The 25,116-nt window shown below is 36.8% G+C and overlaps 1 protein-coding gene across 2 annotated transcripts in view; it reads right to left on the bottom strand.

Moving 5' to 3' along the window:
- Positions 1 to 25,116, bottom strand: part of CNTNAP4 (contactin associated protein family member 4) — a 236,901-nt gene that overhangs the window by 30,426 nt on the left and 181,359 nt on the right. For both annotated transcript variants that reach the window (XM_004753962.3, XM_004753963.3), the window contains exons 14-17: positions 22,850 to 23,006; positions 19,030 to 19,157; positions 4,829 to 4,999; positions 3,878 to 4,096 (exon numbers count right to left, since the gene is read on the bottom strand). In XM_004753962.3, the coding sequence (XP_004754019.1) occupies positions 3,878 to 4,096; positions 4,829 to 4,999; positions 19,030 to 19,157; positions 22,850 to 23,006 (675 nt within the window). The remainder of the gene's footprint in view (positions 1 to 3,877; positions 4,097 to 4,828; positions 5,000 to 19,029; positions 19,158 to 22,849; positions 23,007 to 25,116) is intronic.

Below are 25,116 nucleotides of genomic sequence, written 5' to 3'. Positions count from 1 at the left end.
CTTATAGTTTGGTCCCGTGTTTATAAAGAACTGTGTTTCTGTTTAACTTACAGCTATCATCACCATCATTGTCTGGATTCAAACATTATTTAGGAGTAAAAGTTAAACTATAGACTCACTCTTTGCAGTTACATTTATCTCACTATATCCTGATACCCCAAAATGAATGACAGTCATTATGTATACTTAAAAATACTGATTAGCCATAATTATTTTTAAGATGGAAGGGTGAACTACAAATTAAACTCTTGAACTTTAAAGTGAGGGGAATGAAATTACTCTTTAAAATCTGAACCAGAAGATCATTTTTGTTGAATCAGAGCACAGACTCCCAGGCATCCCTGAGTCGTGGCTCAGAGAACAGATTTAGCTCTGAATACCGGGAGGTATTCAAACGCGGGGAAACAGTGCCCAAGAGAGCATCCCTTCGATATCTGACCGTGTGCTAGCACAGAACATATGAAGAGAGAAGCCCAGTTTCTTGGGAGTGTGTCATTGTGGGGTGGGTGGGATCTCACTGAAGAAAAGGGAGAAAGGGAAATATTTTCTCTGGGCTGCGAAGAACGAGCAGCGGTCTTTCGCAGTCTGGTGGGACTATGGTTTGCAGGGCTTATAGTATATAATCCAGACTGAGGGGTCCGGGAACAGCTTGAATTATCCTACAAATTATGATAAAGGAAGAGAATGAGAAACATGAACTTCAGTTGAAATTAAAAACTGAGAAATGTTGTGAGGATCCCAGGGACCTACCAAGAAGCACCTTGTCCCCAAGAAGATTAGCAGGGATAAGAAGTAACACACTACCAGCAACAACCAGTCCAGCACAAGTTGTGTGTGTCTACACTTCAAGATGGCCCACGGCTGGTTTTCACCATCTCCTCTCCAGTCCCTGCCACCGCCATCTCCCACGGGGATCACTGCTCTAGGTGGCTTCTACCCCGTTCCCTCAATCCATGTTCTTCACAGCAGCAAGAGAGACGTGGAAAATGTCCATTAGGGCGCCTGGGTGGCTCAGTGGATTCAAGCCTCTGCCTTAGAGATCAGGTCATGATCTCAGGGTCCTGGGATAGAGCCCCACATCGGGCTCTCTGCTCAGCGGGGAGCCTGCTTCCTCCTCTTTCTGCCTGTCTCTCTGCCTACTTGGGATCTTTATCTGTCAAATAAATAAATAAAATCTTCAAAAAAAAAATGTCCATTAGATCTAGCCACTCCTCTGTACCTCAGAATAAAAGCCAAATTCCTCCCCATGGTATCACAAGGCCCAGTATATAACTTGATGATGATTGACACCACGCCTTCCCTCAGACCCACTCTCTCTACCGACCACAAAGGCTCCTTCTCTTCACGTTGAGTACGGTCCCTCGGCCAGGAATTCTTTCCCTTCAGATGTTCTCAAGTTCCCTCCTTTGCTTTCTCTGGCCTCTCTTCAAAGGTAAGGCCTTCAGAGAGCATTCCCCTGACTACCCCACATCAAGTAGAAGCCCCCCCAACCCAAGTCATTTCCTGACATTTTATAGTATTTACCATTATCTGAAGCTGCACATACATACACACACACACACAAATATATATATATGCGTATGTGCATGCATGTATAAAATAAGCATTACATCAAAAACTTATATGACAAATAAGATCTATTTTGTCTTACTATTTACTCTTTTATTTGCTGCCTCTTGTCTCTTCCACTGAAACATACTATCAGGAATGCAGAGAGCTCCTTTCTGGTCTCAGTAGGAGCTACATTAAATTGGTTCTAATTTTTACTTATTTTTTTTTACTGATTTTTTATCTACTTTGCACTAATTCAGTGTAAGCTTTTAAATTAAAATTTAACCCCCAGTAAAGTATTATCATCTAGAAATTTTAAAAATTTTTCTGATTTGTGTGATAGTAATGTTACAAATTGATAAATTAATATTTTTTGTGTAAGTATAGTTTTTATTAACTTGGTTGGGTCCCTTTCCTAAGACAGGGGCCCACTCATGGGGAAGAGGTAAAGACAGAAAGAAGACACTGATGTGGTCTCTCACAGCCAGTGGCCTTCCCGTCCCTACGCTGTTTTAAAAAATAAGAGTCCTTTCCATAGCATCACAAATTGTCAATTTTCTTGGTTACCTGTGAGTGAAAAGAAGGGAGTTATATAACAGATTTGTCTTAATAGTGAATGTAACATTTTTTTCAGAGATCTTTCTGCCTTTTCTTTCTAGTTTTCAGTGACTTGACTTAAACATACTAAAGATTTTAGTTTATAAAATGTTCACTAAGGCAATCCTTGGATCCGAACACATATGGGAATATCAAAAGCCTAATCAATTGCCATCATAAAGATGAAATCTCTTAGATATATTTATTAAAATTATAACACAGGATTGATGGCGAAAGACTCAAGTCTGTTCCAACCCAGTCTTCTGATATAATAACAGTACTCTAACCATTACAACTTCCTGAAATCAAATTAAGGCCAGGATTCCTATCACACACACTATCTAGTGACTTCATTTCTATGAAGTTAAAATTCATACAAAGGATAAAAGTTCACGTTCAGGCGAACTGCAGCAGATTTCACTGAAAAATTCGAGGACTGTTTCAGCCTTCTCAATTTCCAAGAATAGTAAGGCTATTTCCAAGATACTGACAGATTTTAAATTGCCATAGCTTTGGTTGCAGCCCTTTCTCAGTTTTTGTATATCGAGAAATATCTATGTCAATTTCAAGACCGAGTTTCTAGCATGTTACTAAAAGAAAAGTTATGTATTCCGAGTACTCCCTACTATTTCCATACCCTTCAAGAAGTCAGTTGAGTGGTTGCAAGATTATGATTAGGTCGTTTAGTGCAGCGCCCTACTCAGAGAAGACGCTCATTAACTATTTATTGAATGAAAGAATTGATGATAGAAATAAGGAGTATATAAATTCATTAGAAATCCCAAATGTGTCTTAGCCAAGTAAGTCACAAACAGGCTTCTCTTTTGCAGTGAGAGTAATAAAACAAGATTATTAAGGAACAAAAGATATAAAGGGAATCTGTTGAATTTTGTATTAAAACAGAACTCTTAAAAATGCTTGAAATATAATTTCTGATCATTTATCATTTGTCCTGCTTTATAAAGCTTATTTACATCAAAATATATGAGAAGTGATCAAGTAAGAAATAACTCCTTGAACTTAATGGTCGATGAGTTCTCTGAAGTAATTAGCAAAGGCTGAAAATAAAACAAACGCTTTCAGAAGGATTCCAGTACCCGGTCTATAGAAACCAAGTGAATGTATCCAGGCAATAAAGGAATATCTGGATATAAATAAACGTGAGGTCAGTGTTCAGAAGGCATCCGAACAGTGGGCAAAATGAGGAGCACCGGAAGAATCGATGGAAGAATCGATGGCTCCTGCTTTTCTTTCTTTCCTCTATTGGCCTGTTTTTTGACAGGGGTCCCTGTTTGGCATTATCTGGAACTACAGGGAGGGTTCCTTAAATCCCATGAGAACGGAGAGAAACACCTCTCAACAAAACACTGAAAGTGCTAATGTAATAAACAAAACCAAAACCAAATAAACAAACAAACCCAAACTCGAACCAATTATATAATATTAAGAATCCAGGTTTAGGAATGAATCAACAAAGATTTAAATCTCATTTGCTAGGCAGATGTCTGGAGGCAAGGCACTGCAATCCCTTGTGCCTCCATCCGTTCATCTGTAAAATGGGACTAACCCGTGTCACAGGTTGATTACGAGGAAGAACCAAGAGCCTGGAACACGGGCTCTCAGTCCATAGTGGCTTGCTGCTGTTACCGGTTGTTATTATTTCATCTTGGCCCAGCTCCGCACTTCCGTCCTCTAGTTCAGTGACAAACTGCCCACCCTCAGAACTTACCCACGAAGAGCTGACTGTTGAGCTGTAAGAGGACGTGCCCATCGGTGGGAGCAGGCTGCATCTTCGGTAAGAGCTGGTCCACTTGAAGAGATGCCTCCTTCATGTTCCTTTCCACCCTGACGTGGTGCCACTGGTTGTCATTGAAGTGCGCTGGTGACTGCACCGAGATTTCGAAAGGCCCATTCCCCACATCAAATGAAAAGGTCACTACTGCCGGAGCTGGGGATAGGAGACATGAAGATTGTTCGACTTGGTCCATGTGCTGGACACTGGAGTCCTCAGTACCCTTGGGCATATAGCACCAGGGCATAGCCACCAAGACACAGAAAGGCGATGGCTTAAATCTTATGGAAGGACCCGATGGCATCAGTAAAGAAGAAACATGAAATGAGACCGGAAAGTACAATTTGAAAAAAACCCAGATTTTAAGAAATTCATCCTCAGAGTTAATTTTGCATATTGATAGAGCAAAACTATGTAACCAGGACAAGAAAACTAAATAGCATCTGGCATTTTATGTAAAAATAATTCTTATAGTGATTCAAAGTTCATCTAATTTTAAAAGCATGTAATATACATTTGATATTAAGATACTAACAGTGGCCTAAAAGTATACCAACATTAGACGGCATACAAAATTATATGGCTGGTTGATTTAATTAAGTAATTAACTTAATTACTTAGTGTAGTTAACTCAGAATTTTTAAAAAATTTAATTTTTTGGGGTTTAAAACTCTTCTTAAGTTGGTTTTAGAGAATACCAATTGTTTCCCCAAATTATCATGTTATATATTATTATCTTGCAAAAAGGCCAACTTAATATCATAGATTTTTTTCCAAAAGGACACAATGGAAAGATTTAGCTGATAAAGTAGAAACACAGTAGTTTCACAATTAAAGGGTTTACTATTAAATAGAATGCCACAGACTTCTAAGAAAAAGGAGACTCACAGCGTAGCTCTATCCTTATAAAATCGGTAATCCCCAGGTTCTCTAAAAATACCCCAGATGAAGCTGTTGTCTTAAAAAAGAAAGATACATCTGCACTAAGTTCTCCATGGAAAGTAGGAAAATGAAGGTATGAGGCCTCAGTATTGAAGGAAGCTGAATTCCAAAATGACCCTGTTTAAAAAAAAAAAAAAGGAAAAAAATCAAAAAGAAAAATTCATAAAATAAAATGAATGGCATAATTACATTTTCTATTTTTAGCATTTCTACCATTAAAAAATTGCTAATTTATACAAACCTGCTTCTCTTTTTCTATTAATTTATTATACAAGACGTGAGTGTAAGATTGGTGATCTTACAAAGGACTGCAATCCTGGATTCCTTCCAACATAGAAGAAGAATGAACATGGCAGAAATGGTTCTTATGTTTTATTTTACAGAAGAAAATCAGCCTCACCCTAAATTCTGCCCTCTGGCAAAGCGATATGATAAGAATCTGCCAACCACTGGTTAATAGACTTAATTTTTTTTTATAACTTGAAAATTCAAACACCTACATTCCTTTGAATAACAAAAAATCTAAAGAAGCTCAAAGCACTTTTTGTTCTGACACTTCTAACACACACACTTCACAGACTTACACCTTGAACTAACTGTTTTCATTAATGGGCTTTGCAATTTCCTAAACTGAGACTGGCATTCAAAATAGTCTCAACTAATTAAAGATCAAGACACTACTTAGGTCTGTGCTTTGCTCATCTCATGAAAATGCTCTTTTCATTCAAAATTACCTTTTAGTTTGCTTGTCATAGTGAAGTGGATAAAGAGCAGGAAGGGACTCTGAAAAAGTTTAAAAAATGCTCAAAATAAGGAGAAAATGTTTAAAAGGCTGGGGTATAAATGAAGAGATCTGAGAAAAACTTCTGTGAATTGTAATTTAATTACAATTTCTGTCCACATGCAAACTTCTTCTCTTCACTTTTCATTCATTTGGCTGTTGTTGTATCGACAAATTTCCTTTTGAAAAAACACGGTAGGACTCCTCTAGCTGGCCGCATGGGAAATAAAATATAAATGCAGAGGCATGAGGTGACAGGAGTGAGATCCAAGTGGCTATGTGTGGTTGATGAGAAGCACTATTAGAGAAATCAACTATGTATTGCGGCTGCCACCAGCAAGCTCTGGACACATCAAATATAAATACATACCTTGAGTTTTAAGCAACCTGCCCGCATACACACTCACAGCATTGGTTAAAATTCTATCTAAATTACCTTTCTGGAAGACGTATTGATCCACTGAAGTTAGAAAACAGTAATTTCAAAACAATGGCTCATTATGTTTGCAGGGAACAGATACCTAGAGTTCAAAATCACAAACTCGACTCAGCTTCTATCTGTTCCTTAGATTTTAATTTATTTTCTATAAATTCTGGACCAAATAAGCAGTGGTTGTATCTATTTTACTCTTTCTGTTTTTCTTAGGGACCTGATTCAAAAGTCAATTCTCAGCTCATCTGTGAACAATTTTAGAGCTGAATTTATTCAGCTGAGAATACACTTTAAGGGCTTTTCCCCCTCCTACAACCAAATGAAACTGTATTATCTGAGTTTGCCAAGCCTAGTCCTTATTTCCATTTTACAGTTATTTCTACGCTTAGACATTTTGATCTCTAGGAATGAATGCAAGAAAATGCAAAGTATCAAAAGTCAGGGATAACAACGCACTTGTGTTCTTAAAAGGTCTTACCTGACCTATTTTTTTAAAAGGGTTTAAATGCCTTTCTGTTGAAATGTGATATACATGAAAATTAAAGTTGTAACTCTCAATTATGGAATATTATTGAATCGTATCCGTTTGGTCAGATTAAAAAGAACACTCAGAATTCCTTAAAGGTTTAAATTAGATAATATCATTATTAGACACAATATTTCAGTTGTTTCATTTTAATATCACAACTAACTCAATAAAGCATCCTATCAAGGCTTCAGGGAACTGGTCGAAACAAAGGAACAATTCTTTGAACTGCTGCTATCTTCGCAATGAATGTTCTTACAGCCATGGAAACAATATATTACCTTAGGCAGCTTAAACATTCTCACACACATAATCGTGTCTATTTTGTCTAGTTAGCAAACCTCATTGTGCAGATTCTCAATAGGTAAAAAATAGAGAACATTTTATTGGAGTAAGAAAGTGCTGCTAATTCAAAACAATTATAAAGAAAGCAGAGGCCAATATTTTCATGATCGAATAATGTTTATGGCATATGATACCTCAGCTCTTTACAGACTGCTATTAAGAAGCACTCAGAGGAATGGGAACTGCCTCAGAGAACCGAGGGGAGAGGGAGGGCGGCAGAGCAGAGCCCAGCAGGCGGGCACCAGTAGGAAGCGGCAGGTCTTTTGAAGACAAGAGTTTCTGGCTAAGGTGGTTTAAAAATCCTTAAGCTGCACCAGTAGCAGTTTTGAATGCAATCACTTGCTGGATTAGTCAGGAGAGTTAGGCCCCTTTTATTAGCCCAACAAAAGCAAATCAGGGTGTGTTATTCTACGCGACGTTTTGAATGCAATCACTTGCTGGATTAGTCAGGAGAGTTAGGCCCCTTTTATTAGCCCAACAAAAGCAAATCAGGGTGTGTTATTCTACGCGACTCACTAATAGTTGCAAATAATTTTAAGTCATTAATAATTAGTGTATTTTCAATTAAATTCAGTATAGTGTACTAAAAATTTGGAATGATTCCTTCAGGAATTCCACCTTTTATCTTTCAAAAAAGGGGGGGGGGAATGGATAATGGGATCCATAGAAGAAGGGGTAGGAAGGATTTAACTTAATTCCATTCACAAAGTAAAAAGAGCTCATTCAGAAAAATTAACTAGGCAGAATGTCAAGATTAGAAGTAATTTAAAAAAATATTCCTTTTGTTAAACTTTTATTTATATCATGAATAGATTGTCCTTTAAAAATAACAGATTTATTGAGACAGAAAGTAGATTAGTGGTTTTTCTAGGACTGGGGAGACAAGGCAGTTGGAGAATGACAGACGATAAGGGGCACAGAGTTCTTCTGGGGTGTCAAAAATATTATAAAACTGTTGCGGTAATGGTTATACAATGCTGTGAATTTCTATAAGCCACAGAGTAGCTCATTATACATACGTGAATTGTATGGTATATAAAGTATAGCTCAATAAAGCTGTTTTTAAAAAAGAACAATATTCGAAAAAGCTGTTATTTTTCAAGGCACTCTGTTTTACTTTTAAAAGCAGAATGCATATGACATGCTAACCCTACCTACCTACCTTTCTTTCTTCCTTTCATTCTTGAGGTATGACTGACATGTATATGTTATGTATACAACTCCACAAGTTTGGTAACACTTATGTAAACAAAATGAAGTAAAATACAGAAACTCCAAGACAAGGGGTAATTTACTAGTCAAACATATCTTTCTGAATGTGTAACAATCATTTTCAAGAGCCAGAAATATAATTTCTTTCACTAGTATTTTTATTTTGAGATAATTGCAGATTCTCATGCAGTTGTAAGAAATAATACAGAAAGATTCTGTGTGCCCCTTAGCTAGTTTTCTCCATAGGTAACATCTTGCAAAAGCACACCACTGAAACCAAAAACACTGACACCAGTCAAGATGCAGCAATCTGTATGCCTTATGCTTCTCTTTTACAGCCACACGTACTTCTCCCCTGCCTCCCCGCTTCTGTAACCCTGTGACAACTCCTAATCAGTTCTTTGATGTCATCTGAAGAATGTTCTATAAATAAAGGCTTATGGTATGTAGCCCTTTGAGACTATTTTTCACTCAGATTTACTCTCTGAAGATAAGGCAGGTTTGTGTGTGTCAGTAGTTCACTTCTTCTTGCTGAGCAGTAGTCCATGTATGAAAAATTAGTTTAACCATTCTTCTGTTGAAAGACATCTGGATTGTTTCTAGTTTTCAGCAATTAACAGACAAAGCTGCTATGAACATCCATGTACAAGTTTTCATATGAATGTAAATTCTCAGTTCTCTGGGATACTGCCCAGGAGTACAATCCCTGAGTCCTATGAGAGTTGAATGTTTTGCTTTTTAGGAAACTGCCAGACTCCTTTCCAGAATGCCTATATCATTTACATTCCCCACCAGCAGTGTGTGAGGGATCAAGTTTCTTCATGCCTTGGCCAGAATTCTGTGTCATTACTTTTTTTCCAGCCATTTGAAAGGTATACAGTAACATCTAATTGTGGTTTTGATATGCATTTTCCAGTGGCTAGTGATTTTGAGGAATTTTGTGTGTTTAATTGCCATTTGTGGCCTTTTAATGAAATCTCTCTTCGTGTCTTTTATCTAGTGTATCTCTGGCTTGTAGATGGCCACCTTCTCACATGGCCTTTCCTCTGTGCACGGGTGGGAGGAGAAACTCTCTGGTGTCTCTTCCTCTTCATACAAGCACACCAGGCCAACCAAATTAGGGCCCCACCTTTATGACCTCATTTAACTTGAATTACTTCCTTGAAGACCCCACCACTTAATACAGCTACATTGTGGTTAGGACTTCAACATATAAACTTTGGGGTGGGGAAACAATTCAATCCATAACATCCAAATTTTAATTGGATTGTTTCTTTTTTCCCACTGTTGATTTCTGAGGATTCTTCATATATTCTAGTTACTAGTCCTTCATCAATTCTCAGTCACCTTACTTAATCTATCAAAACCGATGAACATAGTTGATTATTTTCCCCTCCTTGAAACATTTTTCTTCACTTGGTTCCAGAATACCAACACTCTTTTGCCTTTCTCATTAGTGCTATAATTCTGTTTCTTTCTTTCTTCCTCTTTCCCTCCTCAACCTATTAATGTTGGAACACCCCCAGACTCTATCACTACACTTCTGCATCCACAATGACTCCTGCTAGTCCATTTCATGGCTTTAAATATGCTGATGACTTACAGAAACATATCTGAAGCCTGGAACTCTCAAACTAACAGCTCCACATCTCTATCTGTATGCCTCCATCATAACTTTAATACGTTCAAAAACCCGAGTTCTTTACATTTTTCTGCAACTCCTTGACCCCAGCAATATTCTCCCTCTTGCTTAATGCCAATTTTGTGCCTCCAACTGATTATCTGACCAAACACCTTGGTGTTATTCTTGATTCTTCTGCAACCTACATTGATCCATCAGCAAACTATATTGCTCCTCCTTTTGAACTGTTCTCATACTACAACTATCATTATTGCACCCATGGCCCAAGCCACCATGATCCCTCAGCTGGGTTGGTGATATGGTCTCATAAATGGCCTCCTTGCTTCCATCTTCCCCATTATATCTCATTAAAATGTAAATTAGATCACACCAACCCTCTGCTCAAAATTCTCCAACGTTTTCCAATCTTATTGAAGTTGAAAAATAAAGACCTCTCAAAATCCTCAAAGATCTGACCACCAGATCTTCTAATGTCTTCCATCATTCCTTGCTCCCTCTGCTCCAGACATTTTGACCATCTTGTTTTTCCACGAACATTCCCATCTCTGCATGGTTACTCTGGCTTCTTCCTCTGTCCAGAGTACTCTTCCACAGATATACACATGCCTTTCTCCCTTATTTCTTTCAGATTTATATTCAAATGTCACCTTCTTAGTGGGCATTTTATAACTATTCTATTTAAATTTTCCAAACCTACAGCCCCCTCACCTCAACTATATTGTCTTCACAACACTTACTAGCATCTATCGTATCATATATTTTACTTACATATCATCTACCTCTCCCCCAAGAGACCTCAAGCTCCAAGAACGCAGACACTCTGTCTATTCTGTTCCCTCTGTGCTAGCACTCTCTCTCTTTCTCTTGAGATGTGGGGAAGGCACAGTAAAATGTATGGGCTCAATAAATATTTGCTGAGTGAAATTATGAGATTTCCTTTGTCAAAGTAGCAATGAGAAAGGTTAACTTGTCCCAGTTAGTTTGTATTATGTGTATCTTAATAAATACACTCAAATTCTTAGATAGACTACTAGAAAGAAGGAGGGGAAAGAGGAGAGCAGAAGAGAGAGAGAAGAAAGAAGAGAAAAAGGTGGAAGGGGTAAAAAGATGAAGAAACTTCAGGAAAATTAAATAAAGAAAAACCTAAGAAGAGAAAATAAAAATATAAAAATTAAAAAGAATTTCCTAATGGTAGAGGATTAACAGACATTGTGGAACTTGCAAAATTATATGATTATCTGTTGAAATGGAATTGATCCTCACTCTTTTTAATGGTTTATATGTAGTCTGTCAAATGGAACAGAACTTTGTCGAATGGAAGAGAAATTAACCAAATCACTAGTCAATATCTTTCTCCAGTCTACGAATGTAACTTCTGCAAAGTTATTTATTGCCTACATGCACCTTTGATTATTTAATGCATTTTGGGCAGCTGTGATTTCTCAGACAGCTGAATAAGTCGATGCAGACAAAATGAAAAAAAAAAAGAAAACTAATTTCATTGACAAGACTTTTTTGGAACAAGAAACTTAGAACAATAATTTCTAACCATGTAAGTTTCGGGGCCTCCTTCACTGACATAAAAATTCAACAATGAATTAACTGAGAAATACACTGAATAAAATAATTAGAAAAATTCTAATGCCAGAGTTGAAAAGACTACCTTGTTCAGATTAATAAACTGAGAGCAGAAATTTAGATCATGTTTGCAATAACAAGCTTCTTAAAAAATTTACATTTTATATATTTTACAACATCACATCCAATTTCAGGAAAAATTAATGGCAATGCACAACACTGAGATGCATCCTTGTTAAGTTACTGACCTTTAGGGGAAATTATTCTGTAAAGTATTCGGTTAGAAAAAGCCAGTCATCTAGCAGGTGAAAAAAATCGGTTTGTCTTCAGCATACAGCAATAGTTAATATCAGGAGACAAAGGAGCACTATCCACAAATTTCTGAGAGGAAGAAAATGTGTCCAGCCTATTTTGTGTGTGTGTGTGTGTGTGTGTGTGTGTGTGTGTATGTGTGTGTGTGTTAAAGCAATAAGCAGATATCCTCAAATTTGAAAGAAATCTGAGAATAAAGCACACATACTTTTTTTGAGGAAAAATAAAAATAAAACCTACTTTGTAATGAAATATCAGCCAAAAGATATCTATAAAAGCTGTAGAAGACAAGATGACTGCATCTCTCAGTGCAAACAAAAGTGCAATAATATGTACAAATGGTGAAAGTCACAGTGTGAACCCCCCCCAATGTTACACCAGTTTCTAAAAAGTCCAAATGTAAGGTTACATTATAACTCAGAAGTTCCTCTCCTAGAAATAAACTCAAGGTAACTGAGTTTTATAAGAAAAGAAGATAAATGAAAAATATGTTCACAAAAACCTCATACACAGATGTCCATAGCAGCATTATTTCTAAGAGCCAGAAAATGGAACCAACCCAAATGTCCACCAACTGATTAATGGGTAACCAAAATGTAGCCTATCCATACAATGGAATATTATCTGGTGATAAAAAATAATGAAGTGTTGATACATGGTACAACATGGATAAATCTTGGCAACACCATGCTACGTGAAAGAAGTCAGTCATAAAAACCACATATTCCATGTTTTCATCTAAATGTTGTTGACTGGGGTTGGAGTTGTAGTGGGAGGGAAACCGGGAATGTTTGTCCAGTGGGACTAGGTTTCTTTTTGGGGTGATGAAAATGTTCCAAAATTGGTTGTGGTGATTGCTGCACAGCTCCGTAATATACCACAATGATTAAATATACTAAGATATGATTAGATTGTATACTTTAAATGGGTGAATTGTAAGGCATGTGAATTATTTCTTACTAAAGCTGTAACCAAAAATACCAATATAAAGTTAAACCCACAAAGTTTGTTTTAGAGTTCTGAGGCAACAAATATTTCCAAGCACATGCAAACTCAAGTGCAACACTCATGGGTATTCTGGAGAGGAAAGAAAAAATATCAGCTACCTGACAAGGCAATCCAAGAAGAAATAAATCAAAATAAAAAATCATTCAAGAATACAGAGGCTATGATGATAGACTAGTGGCTAGCATTAAGAATAAACAACTACAGAAATAACAGCAAAATTAGCAAAAAGGACAGGTGGGGGAGAAAAAGGAGAGGAGAGGAAAAATGAGTGCTACTTTTCCCATTTTTCACAATAGATCAATACTGCCTAAAATTTAAAAATGAATTTAATATGAAACCTAGTGACTCCATAACCTTTTAAATTTTCATAATCTTTTCTTAAAGTTTAGTGGGATCATTCAAGTTGAACATATATTTATGAGATATATAAATAATGTAAAGCAATTCCCTTAGCTTCAATTTGGTTTCTCCTTTCTCTGTCAATTTCCATTAATAAAGTTTTGGAAACTTATTTCTCAGTTATTTTTTGGGTTGTTTTTTTTTTTTTTTTTTTTTTGGGGTCCAGCATAGTGCTTCTCAACCTGAGGCAATGTTGCCCCAGGGGACATTTGGCAATTCTGGAGACATATTTTGTTGTCGCAACTAGGGGAAAGGTACTACTAGTTGGGAAGAGGGATACCGCTAAGTGTCCATCAACGCATGGAACAGCCCCCAACCATAACAGGTCAAATGGCAGGAGTGCCAAAGTTGGGAAACCCTGCTCCAGAAATATTTAGCAATTCCTGGAATAATAATCACTGGTAGTCATCATTATTTGTGAGCTGCATGACTCACAAAGTGTAATTACTACACTTTTTTTGGCATTTCTGAATATCTTAAAATTTTATAATAACTGTATCAGTTAAGTCATTAATATTTAATATTTAAAATAAATAAGGTATGTGTGTGTATAAAATTATCACAAAAGCATATTATTATAGACTTGAGAATTACCAGGATTACCGGTGTCAGAAAAGTGGAAATTTTCTGAAAGCATTAGAGAGAATGTTTGCCACATTTGTGCTTGAATATCAATTACTAGCTATAATGTAAGTCAGAACAGAACGCAAAATGAAATGAGACCACAAAATATTTTTTCCTCCAAGAAGTAGAAAGTATTTCAGTTTTATAAAGACACTGTATTATTAGAAGAGTGAAAATCAAAAATAATTAGTATTAAGTGAAATCATGTACTCATTTGAAAACACTTCACTGCTACAAGTCCAAGTGTACTGATGAAAAATGATTCAGATGGAACTAGACTCTCTATGTACTATATGATTTTTCAAGTGGAATAAGTCTTTCAATATAATCTAAACTCTTTTCATTAAAAGTGTATGTTTGCACATCATTTAATTGCTTATATAATCGAAACTTTGTTCCTGTCTCTTACGAATAATTCAAAGCTACAGGTTTCTTGAGCTGTGTATGATGGATCATTCTCATTCTTCCATAAACTGCTATTTATCGATTATCTTTCACATAACAGGTAATGTACTAGGTGCCAGGAACACAATAATAAATGAGCAATGGATCTGCTCTTGAGAGGCTCAAAAATAATTAAAAGCCAGTATGAAAAATATATCTTTGTAATTTGTTCAACATTATTTGAAAGTGTAAGACGAGGCTCTCTAGAGACCTTTGGGAGGCTTCATGGCAGAAGGGTTTGAACTTGAGCATGACAGGTTTCAGGACATGGTTTGGGGAGATTTTGCGGATGGAGGAAAGCAAATGAAAGGGCAGTGGTCATCAGGGGTCCATGAGGTTTCTTCCTGCTGCGGGACATGCAGAGCTAGGAAGATGACTCTGTAGATGTCCTCATGATGAATGTCAAGAAAGCATTTAGCCAGCGTAAGCATGAGCTGGCATGCTCTCCAGCTAATTTGCATGCCGAAGTTGAGGGATTAGCAGTAAAGAAGACTTGGGATGGTACCTCAAAATGAGGATGTTCCTACTGCTTCTAGGGGAAAGGAAAGTACATGGGTAAGCCCTCTCATTAGTTACAGTCTCTCTGTTAACCAGTAAACCCAGATTCTTTCTTTTGACTCTTTTGCTTCTATGGTTCATATAAGTCAGAAACGTATTCAGCAGGATTCTACGAGCATCTTGAAGAATAAGCATATTACTAAAACCTTTCCTGTTTTCTGAATTTACTTCAGATATATATTTTTTTTTTATTGAAGGACAGTTAACAATGTTGGACAATGTTACATTAGTTTCAGGTGTACAACACAGAGACTTGACACTCTATACTATGCTGTGCTCACCACAAGTGTAGCTACCATCTGTCGTCATGCAGCACTATTGCAATGCCATGGACTATATTCCCTGTTCTTTCCGTTTTGTTCCCAAGGTTTATTCATTCCATAATTAGAAGTCTGCTCCTCCCAATCTCCTTTATCCATTTCACCCATTCCCTGCCACCCTCCCCTCTGGCAACCACCATTTTGTTCTCTGTATTTATGGGTCTCTCACCTTGAAGCTATTACAGAGATCCTTTTTTCTGCTCCCATTGTTTGCCCTTTCCAGAATATCTTAGACACTGAATAATAGTCCAGCACATTGCATTTTAAGTAAGACTTCCTTCACTTAGCATAAAGCACTTGAGATTAATTCATGTTGTTGCATGTATCAATATTCCATTTCTTCTTATTGATCAGTAATATTCTATCATATTGTATGGATACACCACAGCAAAATGGGAAAGTTCATTCATTCACTAGTTAATGGACACTTGGGTGGTATCCAGTTTTAGCAGACTATGAATAGAGCCAATATAAAACTTTACATACAGGTTTTTCATTTCTCTTGTGTACCTAGGCATGGGATTGCTGGATCATACAGTAAATATGTGTTAAATCTATAAAAAAAAATCTGCCAAACTATTTTTCGAAGTGGCTATAACATTTTGCATTTGCACCAGCAATGAGGATTTCCAATTACTCTGCATCTTCATCAGCATTTGGCATTACCGGGTTTTTTGTTTTTTAATTTTAGCCATTTTAATGGTTATATATTGATATCTCATTGTGGTATTATTTTACACTTTTCTAATGACTAAGAATATTAAGAATCTTTTTATGTGCTTTTTGAAATGTTATTTTCTCTGATGAATTGTATGTGCAGATGTTTTGCCCATTTCTTAATTTGAATTTTTTTTTATTATTGACCTGTGAGAGAGTTCTTTCTATATCCTGGGCAGTAGCCGTTATCAGATATACATATATAAAGATTTCATATATATGTATACTCATATATATGCATATATATTTTTAAGATTTACTTATTTTAGAGATAGCTAAGTATCCCATGACCTTGCTAAACTCACTTAAAAAAAAGAAATTCTTACAGATATTACCTACAAATCCATATCATTTATAAATAGAACATTTTATATCTTCCTTTCTGATCTACATCCCTTGAATTCCTTTTCTTATCGCATGTGCTAGGACTAGCAGTATGATGTTGAACAGGAAGCATGAGAGCAGACATCCTTGCCTTGATCCTCATCTGAGAGGGAAAGCGTTTCAAGTCTTTGACTACTCAGTATGATATTAGCGATCAGATTTTCATGGATGCCTTTTAAAACACTGAGGATGTTCTCTTCAATTCCTATTTTGGCTTTTTTCATAAATAGGATGTTGAATTCTGCCATTTACTTTTCATATCTATTTTCAAGAAATTTATTTCTATGTTCATAAATAAACTCCTTAAAGGATGAATGATATATTTACTAACTTTTGTGTCTGCAGCACAACTGTAAAGGTGGGTTTATCATTTCATGTTGTGCTTTAGGTCAAACACTTAACAGTGTTATCTATGACTTCTGACATCATACAGTAATAGCAGCAGTACCATGGGACTTCAGAACAACATACATAAAAAAAAAAAAAAGGATAAAAGAAGGACTTGGAAAAAGATGGTACCAATTCATTAGGGGTAGGCTCATATTTGGGACCACTAAGGAGTCATACTCATTTTTGTTTTATTTGTCCTGTTTTCTCAAGGCTTCTTTCCTACAAAAACATAGCTAGATATAAGATTTTCAGCATCTCTGGTTTGTGTGAGAAAACCTAAATGTCATTTTTTTTTAATCTCATTTTTCCATTTTTCTGTCAAAGAACATCTAAGAGTTCCTTTGTCTCAGTGAAGGGTACTAGCATCCTGACTGTCTCAGTGAATGCTCCTAAGCGACTATATTTAGATCAGAAAAGCCAGAGACCATCCTCCCCCCTTTCAACCTCAACTCCCCTCTAGATCATACTGAATTTCTCTCTCGATGTGAGTCCCTTCCTTAAGCCCCATGCCACTGTGTTGTTCAAGCCTTTATCATTTTTCCTTGTCTTACATCAAAGGTCACTTTGCTGGTCTTTAGATTTATAACTGGTCTCCCATGCTTTCAGTTGGATCATGAAAATTAAGCTATATCTTGGCCTTAAATTATTCAATGTTCAGGTCCTAGTGCCCTTAAGATGTTGTCCACATATCTTCCTTTTGCTTATAAGGCCCACTGTGCATGATTCCATATCTAGAAGCCCCATGGTAATCCAATCTATCTCAGTTGGAAAGAAAAAACAGTGTCTCTAGGGCATGACACCTTCAGGAGTACAGATTTCCCGTACTGCTCTTCTGACTCAGAAAATAAGAAAGAGCTCTCCATGCTGAGAACAGTCCTATAATGTTATGTGAGGATGAGCCTTGAGCCTAAAATAGATGTACAAGACCAGGCCAAGGAAACTCTCAATTAGTTTCATTAATAACTCAGAAATTATTTAGCTGGTCTCTAAATACTTAGACTACTTGTAAAACCATATATCTCTGTATCCCCATGGTCACAAAAGTTTAACATTCTGGTTTCTCAACCTCAGCACTATGGACATTTTGGACCAGATCACTCTCTGTTGAGGGGAGCGGTCTTGTGCATGGTAGCACAGCCAGCAGCATTCCTCACCTCTCCTTCTAGATGCCGGTAGCACTCAATCCCCCAACAATTGTGACGGCCAAAAATGTCTCCAGATACTGCCAAATGTCCATGGAGGGGGAAAACTGCCTTGCATAGAGAATCACTGTGTTAAGTGAAAAGGTTCCCTGCGTTCATGGCAGGAAGTCTGTGAGAAAGAAGACCTAAGGACTAGTGGTAGTGACCTCAGTCAAAGCAGACACTTGCCCAGGGATGGTGGCAAATGGAATAAGGGGGAGTGTGGAAGCCAGCCTGGGCCCCTAAAGGGTTAAGATCAGAAGCAGCAGTGAAAACTGCGTGTGACGTATAGGACAATTTTCTATAGTCACAAAATCCTTGTACTCCCCTAGATGCATCCTGAGTTTACAACCTCATCTCTTTGCACATAATTTTTCTCTCCATGCAATACCCCGTGTCATCTTCGTGTGATTGTGTGAGGCCTACTAGCAGAACAGGAAGTAGAGATGCCAAAGATCAGGGATGGTAGGTACAATGGAAGACAGTTTTTTACAAGTACATATAAATTTTTATAGGCCACTATCATCTTTGCTTTTTAACTAAGCAACTTCTGCTATGTATCTCCATAAATCCACGGCATTGTTAGATCATCTCCTAGTTTGAGCCCCTAAAATAAAATTTTATCATAGGGTATACTTCTCAACATAAATAAATGTTTCTCCCATTTCCATTTTAAGTCCTGGAAATAGCTAAAAGCATAAATAATTAATGCATCAGTCTCCATATGTATGGGTACGTATGCTCATTTCATTCCCTGCAGAAAATAAATATTTTCTGTGAAACCACAATTCTGGTTTAGAGTGTTAATACACTGAATATACAAAACAGTATGTCCCACTGATTTAGTGTAAATACACAGACACACAGATTGGGAAAAAGATGAGATTAAAAATTGAAACATGTTTGATAAAACTGGCCTTTCATTCTACTGACGCTCTCGTTTCACCACAGGCCCAACAGGAGAAAACTCACCTTGCTCACGATTTTACGCAGCACTGAGGCTTCCCTGAGATGGATCACGGCATGCGGAAGTTTAGGAATGTTGGGATAGGTTTATAAGCCTATCAAATCGAGATGCTTAGTGGTTTCGTTCTCTTAGAATCTGAACAAAGCTTGCCACCAAGCATTTATTACAGGGCTTTACACTTTATAAGGGTACATTATCTGTTGACTGACTGTTAGAATTACTTCAGGCACTTCTCATGCATTTCACAACAGAAGTGAGATTCATTCTTATATGACAGAAACATGATTCTTGCTCAGCCATGTTGACAACCCACTGCCACCACTTACTGTCTCCCCGGCAGAGGAGAGGTCCCAGTTTATAAGCTGCTTCTGAGTGCGGTCGGCCCGTGTCTGTAACCACGATCTTCCTCACTGGCAGATGCTCTTTGTAAGAAAGGAATCCAGTGTCATTGGTCCTAAAAAACAGTAACGACAACAAGATTCTTAAAATTATTCTGATTAACATAAGGGAAGCAATAGTCCTTATTGCATTTCAAAGCCAAGATATTCTGAGGTATGTCTGCACATGCCAATGATTGCTCACTTGAGTGAAAATGTGGCCACATTTTAGTGTCTCCTGCAGACTTATTAGTTGCTGATTTTGAAATTCATTTTCTATGTTTTAAGCAGAATGGTTATAGCAAGGTGATCATTTCATACTGTATGAAAATACTGAATCATTATGTTGTACACCTGAAGATATACAGTACTTATGTCCATTATAATTCAATATACATATATGATTAATTACATTTAGTGTAATGACTGATACTGTGTTTTTAGATCTACCAAATTGGTATTTATTTCTATTTTTTCCCATAGTATTTCTTGCATTTCTCCCTCTCTCCTACTTCTCTTGGTTTACTCCATATTTCTTTGTATTCAATTTTATTTTCTATTCACCTTTTAGGTATATGTCTATTCATAGTTGTTTTAATGTTTGTTTTATGGATCCTTACATAATACACCTTTAGTTCATCCACTTTAGTTAGATTTTGTGTTATATTACTCAATATAAAATGGTAGAAGCTCACTACAGGGTAATATCCTCATACCCCCCCATTTCCCCTCAGTACACACCTGTTCCTTGTGTTACTGCTGTCATATATTCTAAAAATCTAGATGTCATAGATGTTATAATACAGCTAGACAGTACATTTTAATTTTTTAATTACAAAAAAGAATTTAAAGCCTGGATTTTCTATTTAATGACACAGTCATGATTTCCAGGGTTCTTCATTCCTTCCCAAAGATCTGAGTTTTTATCTGACATTATTTCTCTTAAGCCTATGGAATTTTTGTTAGTATTTCACACAATGCAGTTCTGCTGGTAATAAATTCAGCATTTGTTTAATCTGAAAAGGACTTTATTTTACTTTCATTTTTTAAATATCTATTTGTTCTGTATAGAATTCTAGGTTGACACTGCTTTCTCTTTCAACACATTACAGATAGCATTCCATTGTCTTCTGACCTGTGCGTTTGCTGAGAAGTCAGCCTTCATTTGTATCTTTGTTAACCCCTGCATGGAATGTATTCCCCTGTATCTATCCAACCAGGCTGCTTTCAAAATATTTATCTTGATCTTTTTTTTTTTTTTTTTTAAACAATCTGAACAATAATCCAAGGTGTGCTTTTCTCTGTTTTCATTCTGCTTCAGATTCTCTGAGTTTCTGGAATCTGTACATTGATGTTATATTATGTATACACTATAGAGTAACAAATTATCCTACAACTTAGTGACTTAAAACCACATTTATGATCTACAGTTTGTGTGTCAAGAATCTGGGCATATCTTAACAGGATACTCTGGCTCAGAGCCCTTCCCAGGCTATAACCAAAGTGTTGGTGACAACTGCCATCATCTTGACAGGGGAAGGACCTGCTTCCAAGCTTGCTCCAGTGGTTGGTTGTTGGCAGTAGTCTGTTCCTTGCCAATGGATGGACTGAGGGCCTTGGCTCTTCACTGACTATTGGTTGAAGGTCACCCTCCACTCCTTGCCACCTGGCCTCTCCCCAGGACACAACACGGCAGATTGCTTTATCAAAACAAGAGTCAGGGAAAGCGTTGCAAGGAAATCAGAGGTCACAGTCTTTTGTAACCTAATCTCAGAAGTGATTCTCATCCCTTTTATCATATTTTAATTATTTGAAGCAAGTCGCAAGGTCCAGGTGACACTCACAGGGAGGAAATCACACAGTGGTGTGAATGATAGGCTGTGTGGATCATGGAGGGCCATCTCAGAAAACTGCTACCACAGACGTTTATTAAACAAATTTGAGAAATTTCCAGCCATCATTTCTGCATAGTTTTTGCCTTATTTTATTTCTTATCCTTCAGGGACTCTGATTTCTTGCCTATTAAATCACTGATATTTTCTCAAAATCCACAAAGGTTCTGTTAGTTTTTGTTCCAAACTTCCCCCAACCCTACCTGCCATGTTCTTCAGATTAAATGATTTCAATTAAGTTGTCTTCAGGTTCATTGAAGATTTCTTCTGCTAGATCTTATATTCAAATCCATCCAGTGAAGTTTTCTTTTCAGATGTTGTACTTTCCTATTCCAAAATTTATTTGCTTTATGAATACAGTCCTCATTTATCTACTTGGTATGTCCTCTCTTCACTTGTTGTGCTTATTTTTACCTTTAAGTCTTCAGGCATGTTTATAATAGTTGCTTTTAAGTTTTTGCCTACTTATCAAACATCAGTGTTCCAGGGTCTATTTCTAATAACTACTATTATTCTTCTTGACTTTGGATTAAATTTACCCTTTTTTGGAATATGTAACAATTGTTCTAATATTCTGAATATTACAGGTGATACACTATAGAGACTTTGGATTCTGTTACCATTTTCTAAATCTTCCCCTACCCCCCAGACAGGTAAAGAACAGTCTGACCACAATAAACTGTGGAGGTCTGGTTTTATACCATCTTAGGTGGGCCGGCATCAGTTGTGTTCTTAGTGTTCATACTGTTTTGTTACACAGTCTTTTCTGTGAAGACACAAACCTTCTGTCATTTCTCTGGAAAGCGAAAGGGTTTACAAGCCTGTCTCAATTCATGAGAGTTAAACTCCAAATTCTGTCTCTCTTCTGGTAGTAGTCACAGAAAGCTTGTCTCTAAAGCTTGTTCACTTTTCCAGCTGTAGCTGTCTGAGTGATTTCTAGAAACCCTCCCTGTGCATGTGCAAAGGAAATCATACGGAAACCATTGATTCCAGTCGGCATCACAGTTGCAGTAATACTGAGAATCAATGCAGTTCCCTTCCACTCCACAAGTACATTTCTGAGGACAGGCAAAGAACCTCCCCAGTACGTTTGCGTTTCACATGCACAGAGCAGCCAGGGATCTGAGTGGAACTGGTAGAGTGAACTCCCCCCAGGTAGCTTTCTCTTTCTGAGATTTCTACTTCCTTCCCAATATTTAGTCATTTTGGCAGCCCCAAACTCTATCTTTGGATACTTCAAGCCAAAAAGATCTAGTATTTCCTTAGAGTCCTAACCACGTCATGGCATGTGGTCTAGTCAGCACCCTCATGGGGAAAGGCAGGTAGACATCGATCTCATCCACTCAGATTTATTCCTTCTAGGGTCCAGCCCCCACAACATTTGGTTATTCCCCACTTTCTTCAAGTAGGTGTTTTTATAAATATCCTTAAAAAAATTAAAGAGCTACATGTTCAAATAACTGTGAGAAATTCTAAGTTTACCTGTTTAAAGGTTTTATAGGCAGATTACTGAAGAAATGTGCTTTTATTATTAATGCCTGGAAACATATTTTGAGAATAACAGAATTCTCAATTACACTTAATTTTAAAGAAAATGATAATTCACTTACAATGAAGAAAAAATATAAAAATGATGTCTCCCTTTCATTCTATTACAAAAATAAAATGCAAAATTACAAAAAAGTTTAAATAAAAAACTATTGGTCTTAACATTTAGGATTCAGATTAATTGTAACAGATTTCACCAAAATACACCTTTATCTAATTTCTTCACTATGCTCATTTGTTCAGTATCTGCCTCACTACACTAAATGGTCTGAGCAAGTCATTTTTAAAAATAAACTTTATTTTGCATAAGGAAATCATATGGAAATCACCATTCATTCCGGTCAGCATCACAGTTGCAGTAATACTGAGAATCAATGCAGTTCCCTTCTAATCCACAAGTACATTTCTGAGGCTCAGGCAAAGAACCTCCCCAGTACGTTTGCGTTTCATTGGTTCTTCCAACCCACCAACTCAGAGGGCTTCCGTCTGAAAGACAAATGTGAGAAATGTGACAGCTTCTCTATACCCCAGAGCCTTCCAGCCAGGCCATACCCCTCCTCCCCAAATCATTCAAAAGAGTAAGAGGAGGCAAAGAAAGACTGATCTGATGCAGTGATATTCCAAACATGGCTATTGATGGCATTGCCTTAAGAAAGCTTTTAAAGGAGTATTTTATTATTTAAGCTTAAATGGTCAATGTATTTTTCCTTAAGTAGGAAAGAAATCAGCAGTTCCTATTTAGTTCAGGCATGGTACTTAAAAATGTTTTGAGAGCAGTTCACATATGTAATTTCTTTAAAAATAATTTTTGAAACAAGGAGACCTCAAAATATAAACCACAGTAACTAACATATCAGGAACAAACTTGACTTGAGATCATGAAATGCCCATTAAAACATTATGAAATGTTACGGAAAGTCAGGGATTGATCTCAATATATTTATTGGCTAAAAACATATTAGCTGTTTATTAAACATTAGGCATGATATGGTACTCCCTTATTATGATTTAAGATCTATTTGGAAATGTGTATTTTTTTCCTCCCATTTAAAGGCCTGGCTATTTATTTGGAGACTACAGAAATAACACTGAAAGATCTTTATGCCTGAAGCAAACACTACACTCAAAAACAAAATTTCCCTTAGCCAAATGCATTTCTTTCTATGATGAATGTTCAGCTTCCAGCTCCTTCTCAGAGTTACGACTAAACATGATGCCAAAGAACTAGAGCAAAGAACAGACAGAACATTCAGGTGAGGGATGCAGGCCATCTGTCTTTGGAAAAAACAATAGGTAGAGAGGAAAAATCATAGTCATTTGAGAATCAGAGCATGAGAAGAATGTGACATCAAATCAGTCAGCTCCTCAAAGGTGTTAGATCATTTTTCTGTTGATCTTCAAAACTTTTAAGTTATTGCCATAAGCCCTACTGAAAATATGGGACTTACCTAAGAATGCCAATGCTTATAACAACTTACTATTAGATCGAACCTCTACTAATGCCAACAACCTTTCTCTCAGTGTTACTATACATACCAGCACATATCATGCCAAAAAACTCAAGTTAATTGGAAGTTTTTGTATGGATAAAGACATTAAAATCAAGATGATTCATCTTTTTTTTTAATAGCAAGATTAAGTCACCAACAGAAGGTGAAACCATCTTGAAACATTTAATTTTTTCAATATACTGCTTAAAACATTACGTGTTCGTAGATTAAAAAGAAAATAAAGTATTCCTAAATATTCAACAATACTGTCACTCTAAATTTCCAATCTTCCCTATAAAACAAAAACCACTGAATGTTTTAAAGGTACCAAGTACATTTGGTTCCCTTTAAGACTGTTTGAAGCATCCTAAACAATTTAAATAAATATAAGAAAGAATGAAGAAAATCATGAGAAATTATTTAAGTTAAAAATTAAAAGTATAAGGGGCACCTGGGTGGCTCAGTCAGTTAAGCCACTGCCTTCAGTTCAGGTCATGATCCCAGGGTCCTGGGATAGAGACTCAATAGGGCTTCCTGCTCAGTGGGGAGTCTGCTTCTCCCTCTCCCTCGGCCTCCTGCTGCCCCTGCTTATGGATGCATACTCACTCTCTCAAATAAATAAATAAATAAAATCTTTTAAAAAATTAAAATTATAAACAATCGGTGATCATGGTCAGACATCCCACTTCCTGTAGTTAAAATCCCAAAGGACTTGAGTATCCACATTGGCCATCTTTTCAATGTGCTGAGTCACAGCTCCACAGGCTGCTGAAAATGTATTTACAGACACACCCCACCTTATTCATTCACAATAATGGCACCACTATTACTTAAAACTTCGGTATCTTCAAGATCTGAAACTGTAAATTTAACTTGTCTGACACTTCCTTCCTATTGTTCATTGTGAACTCAAATTCCAAATTGTTCTCTCTTTTCCAACTCAGGATCATTCTACATGAATTCTAGGGTGATGGACTTGAAGAAAATCTGTGTATTTAACAATTACCATCATCCCTTGTTCAATGGCCTTTTCTAGAAGTTATTTTCGTTACTAGTGGCTCTCAAGCCTGGCTGAAACATGTGGGAGTCTTAGTAAAAGATACATG

The sequence above is a fragment of the Mustela putorius genome, unplaced genomic scaffold (assembly GCF_011764305.1).
Source record: "Mustela putorius furo isolate JIRA1106 unplaced genomic scaffold, ASM1176430v1.1 tig00000174_pilon_pilon_pilon, whole genome shotgun sequence".
Taxonomy (NCBI): Eukaryota; Metazoa; Chordata; class Mammalia; order Carnivora; family Mustelidae; genus Mustela; species Mustela putorius.
This window is presented reverse-complemented; position numbering and strand designations above follow the sequence as displayed.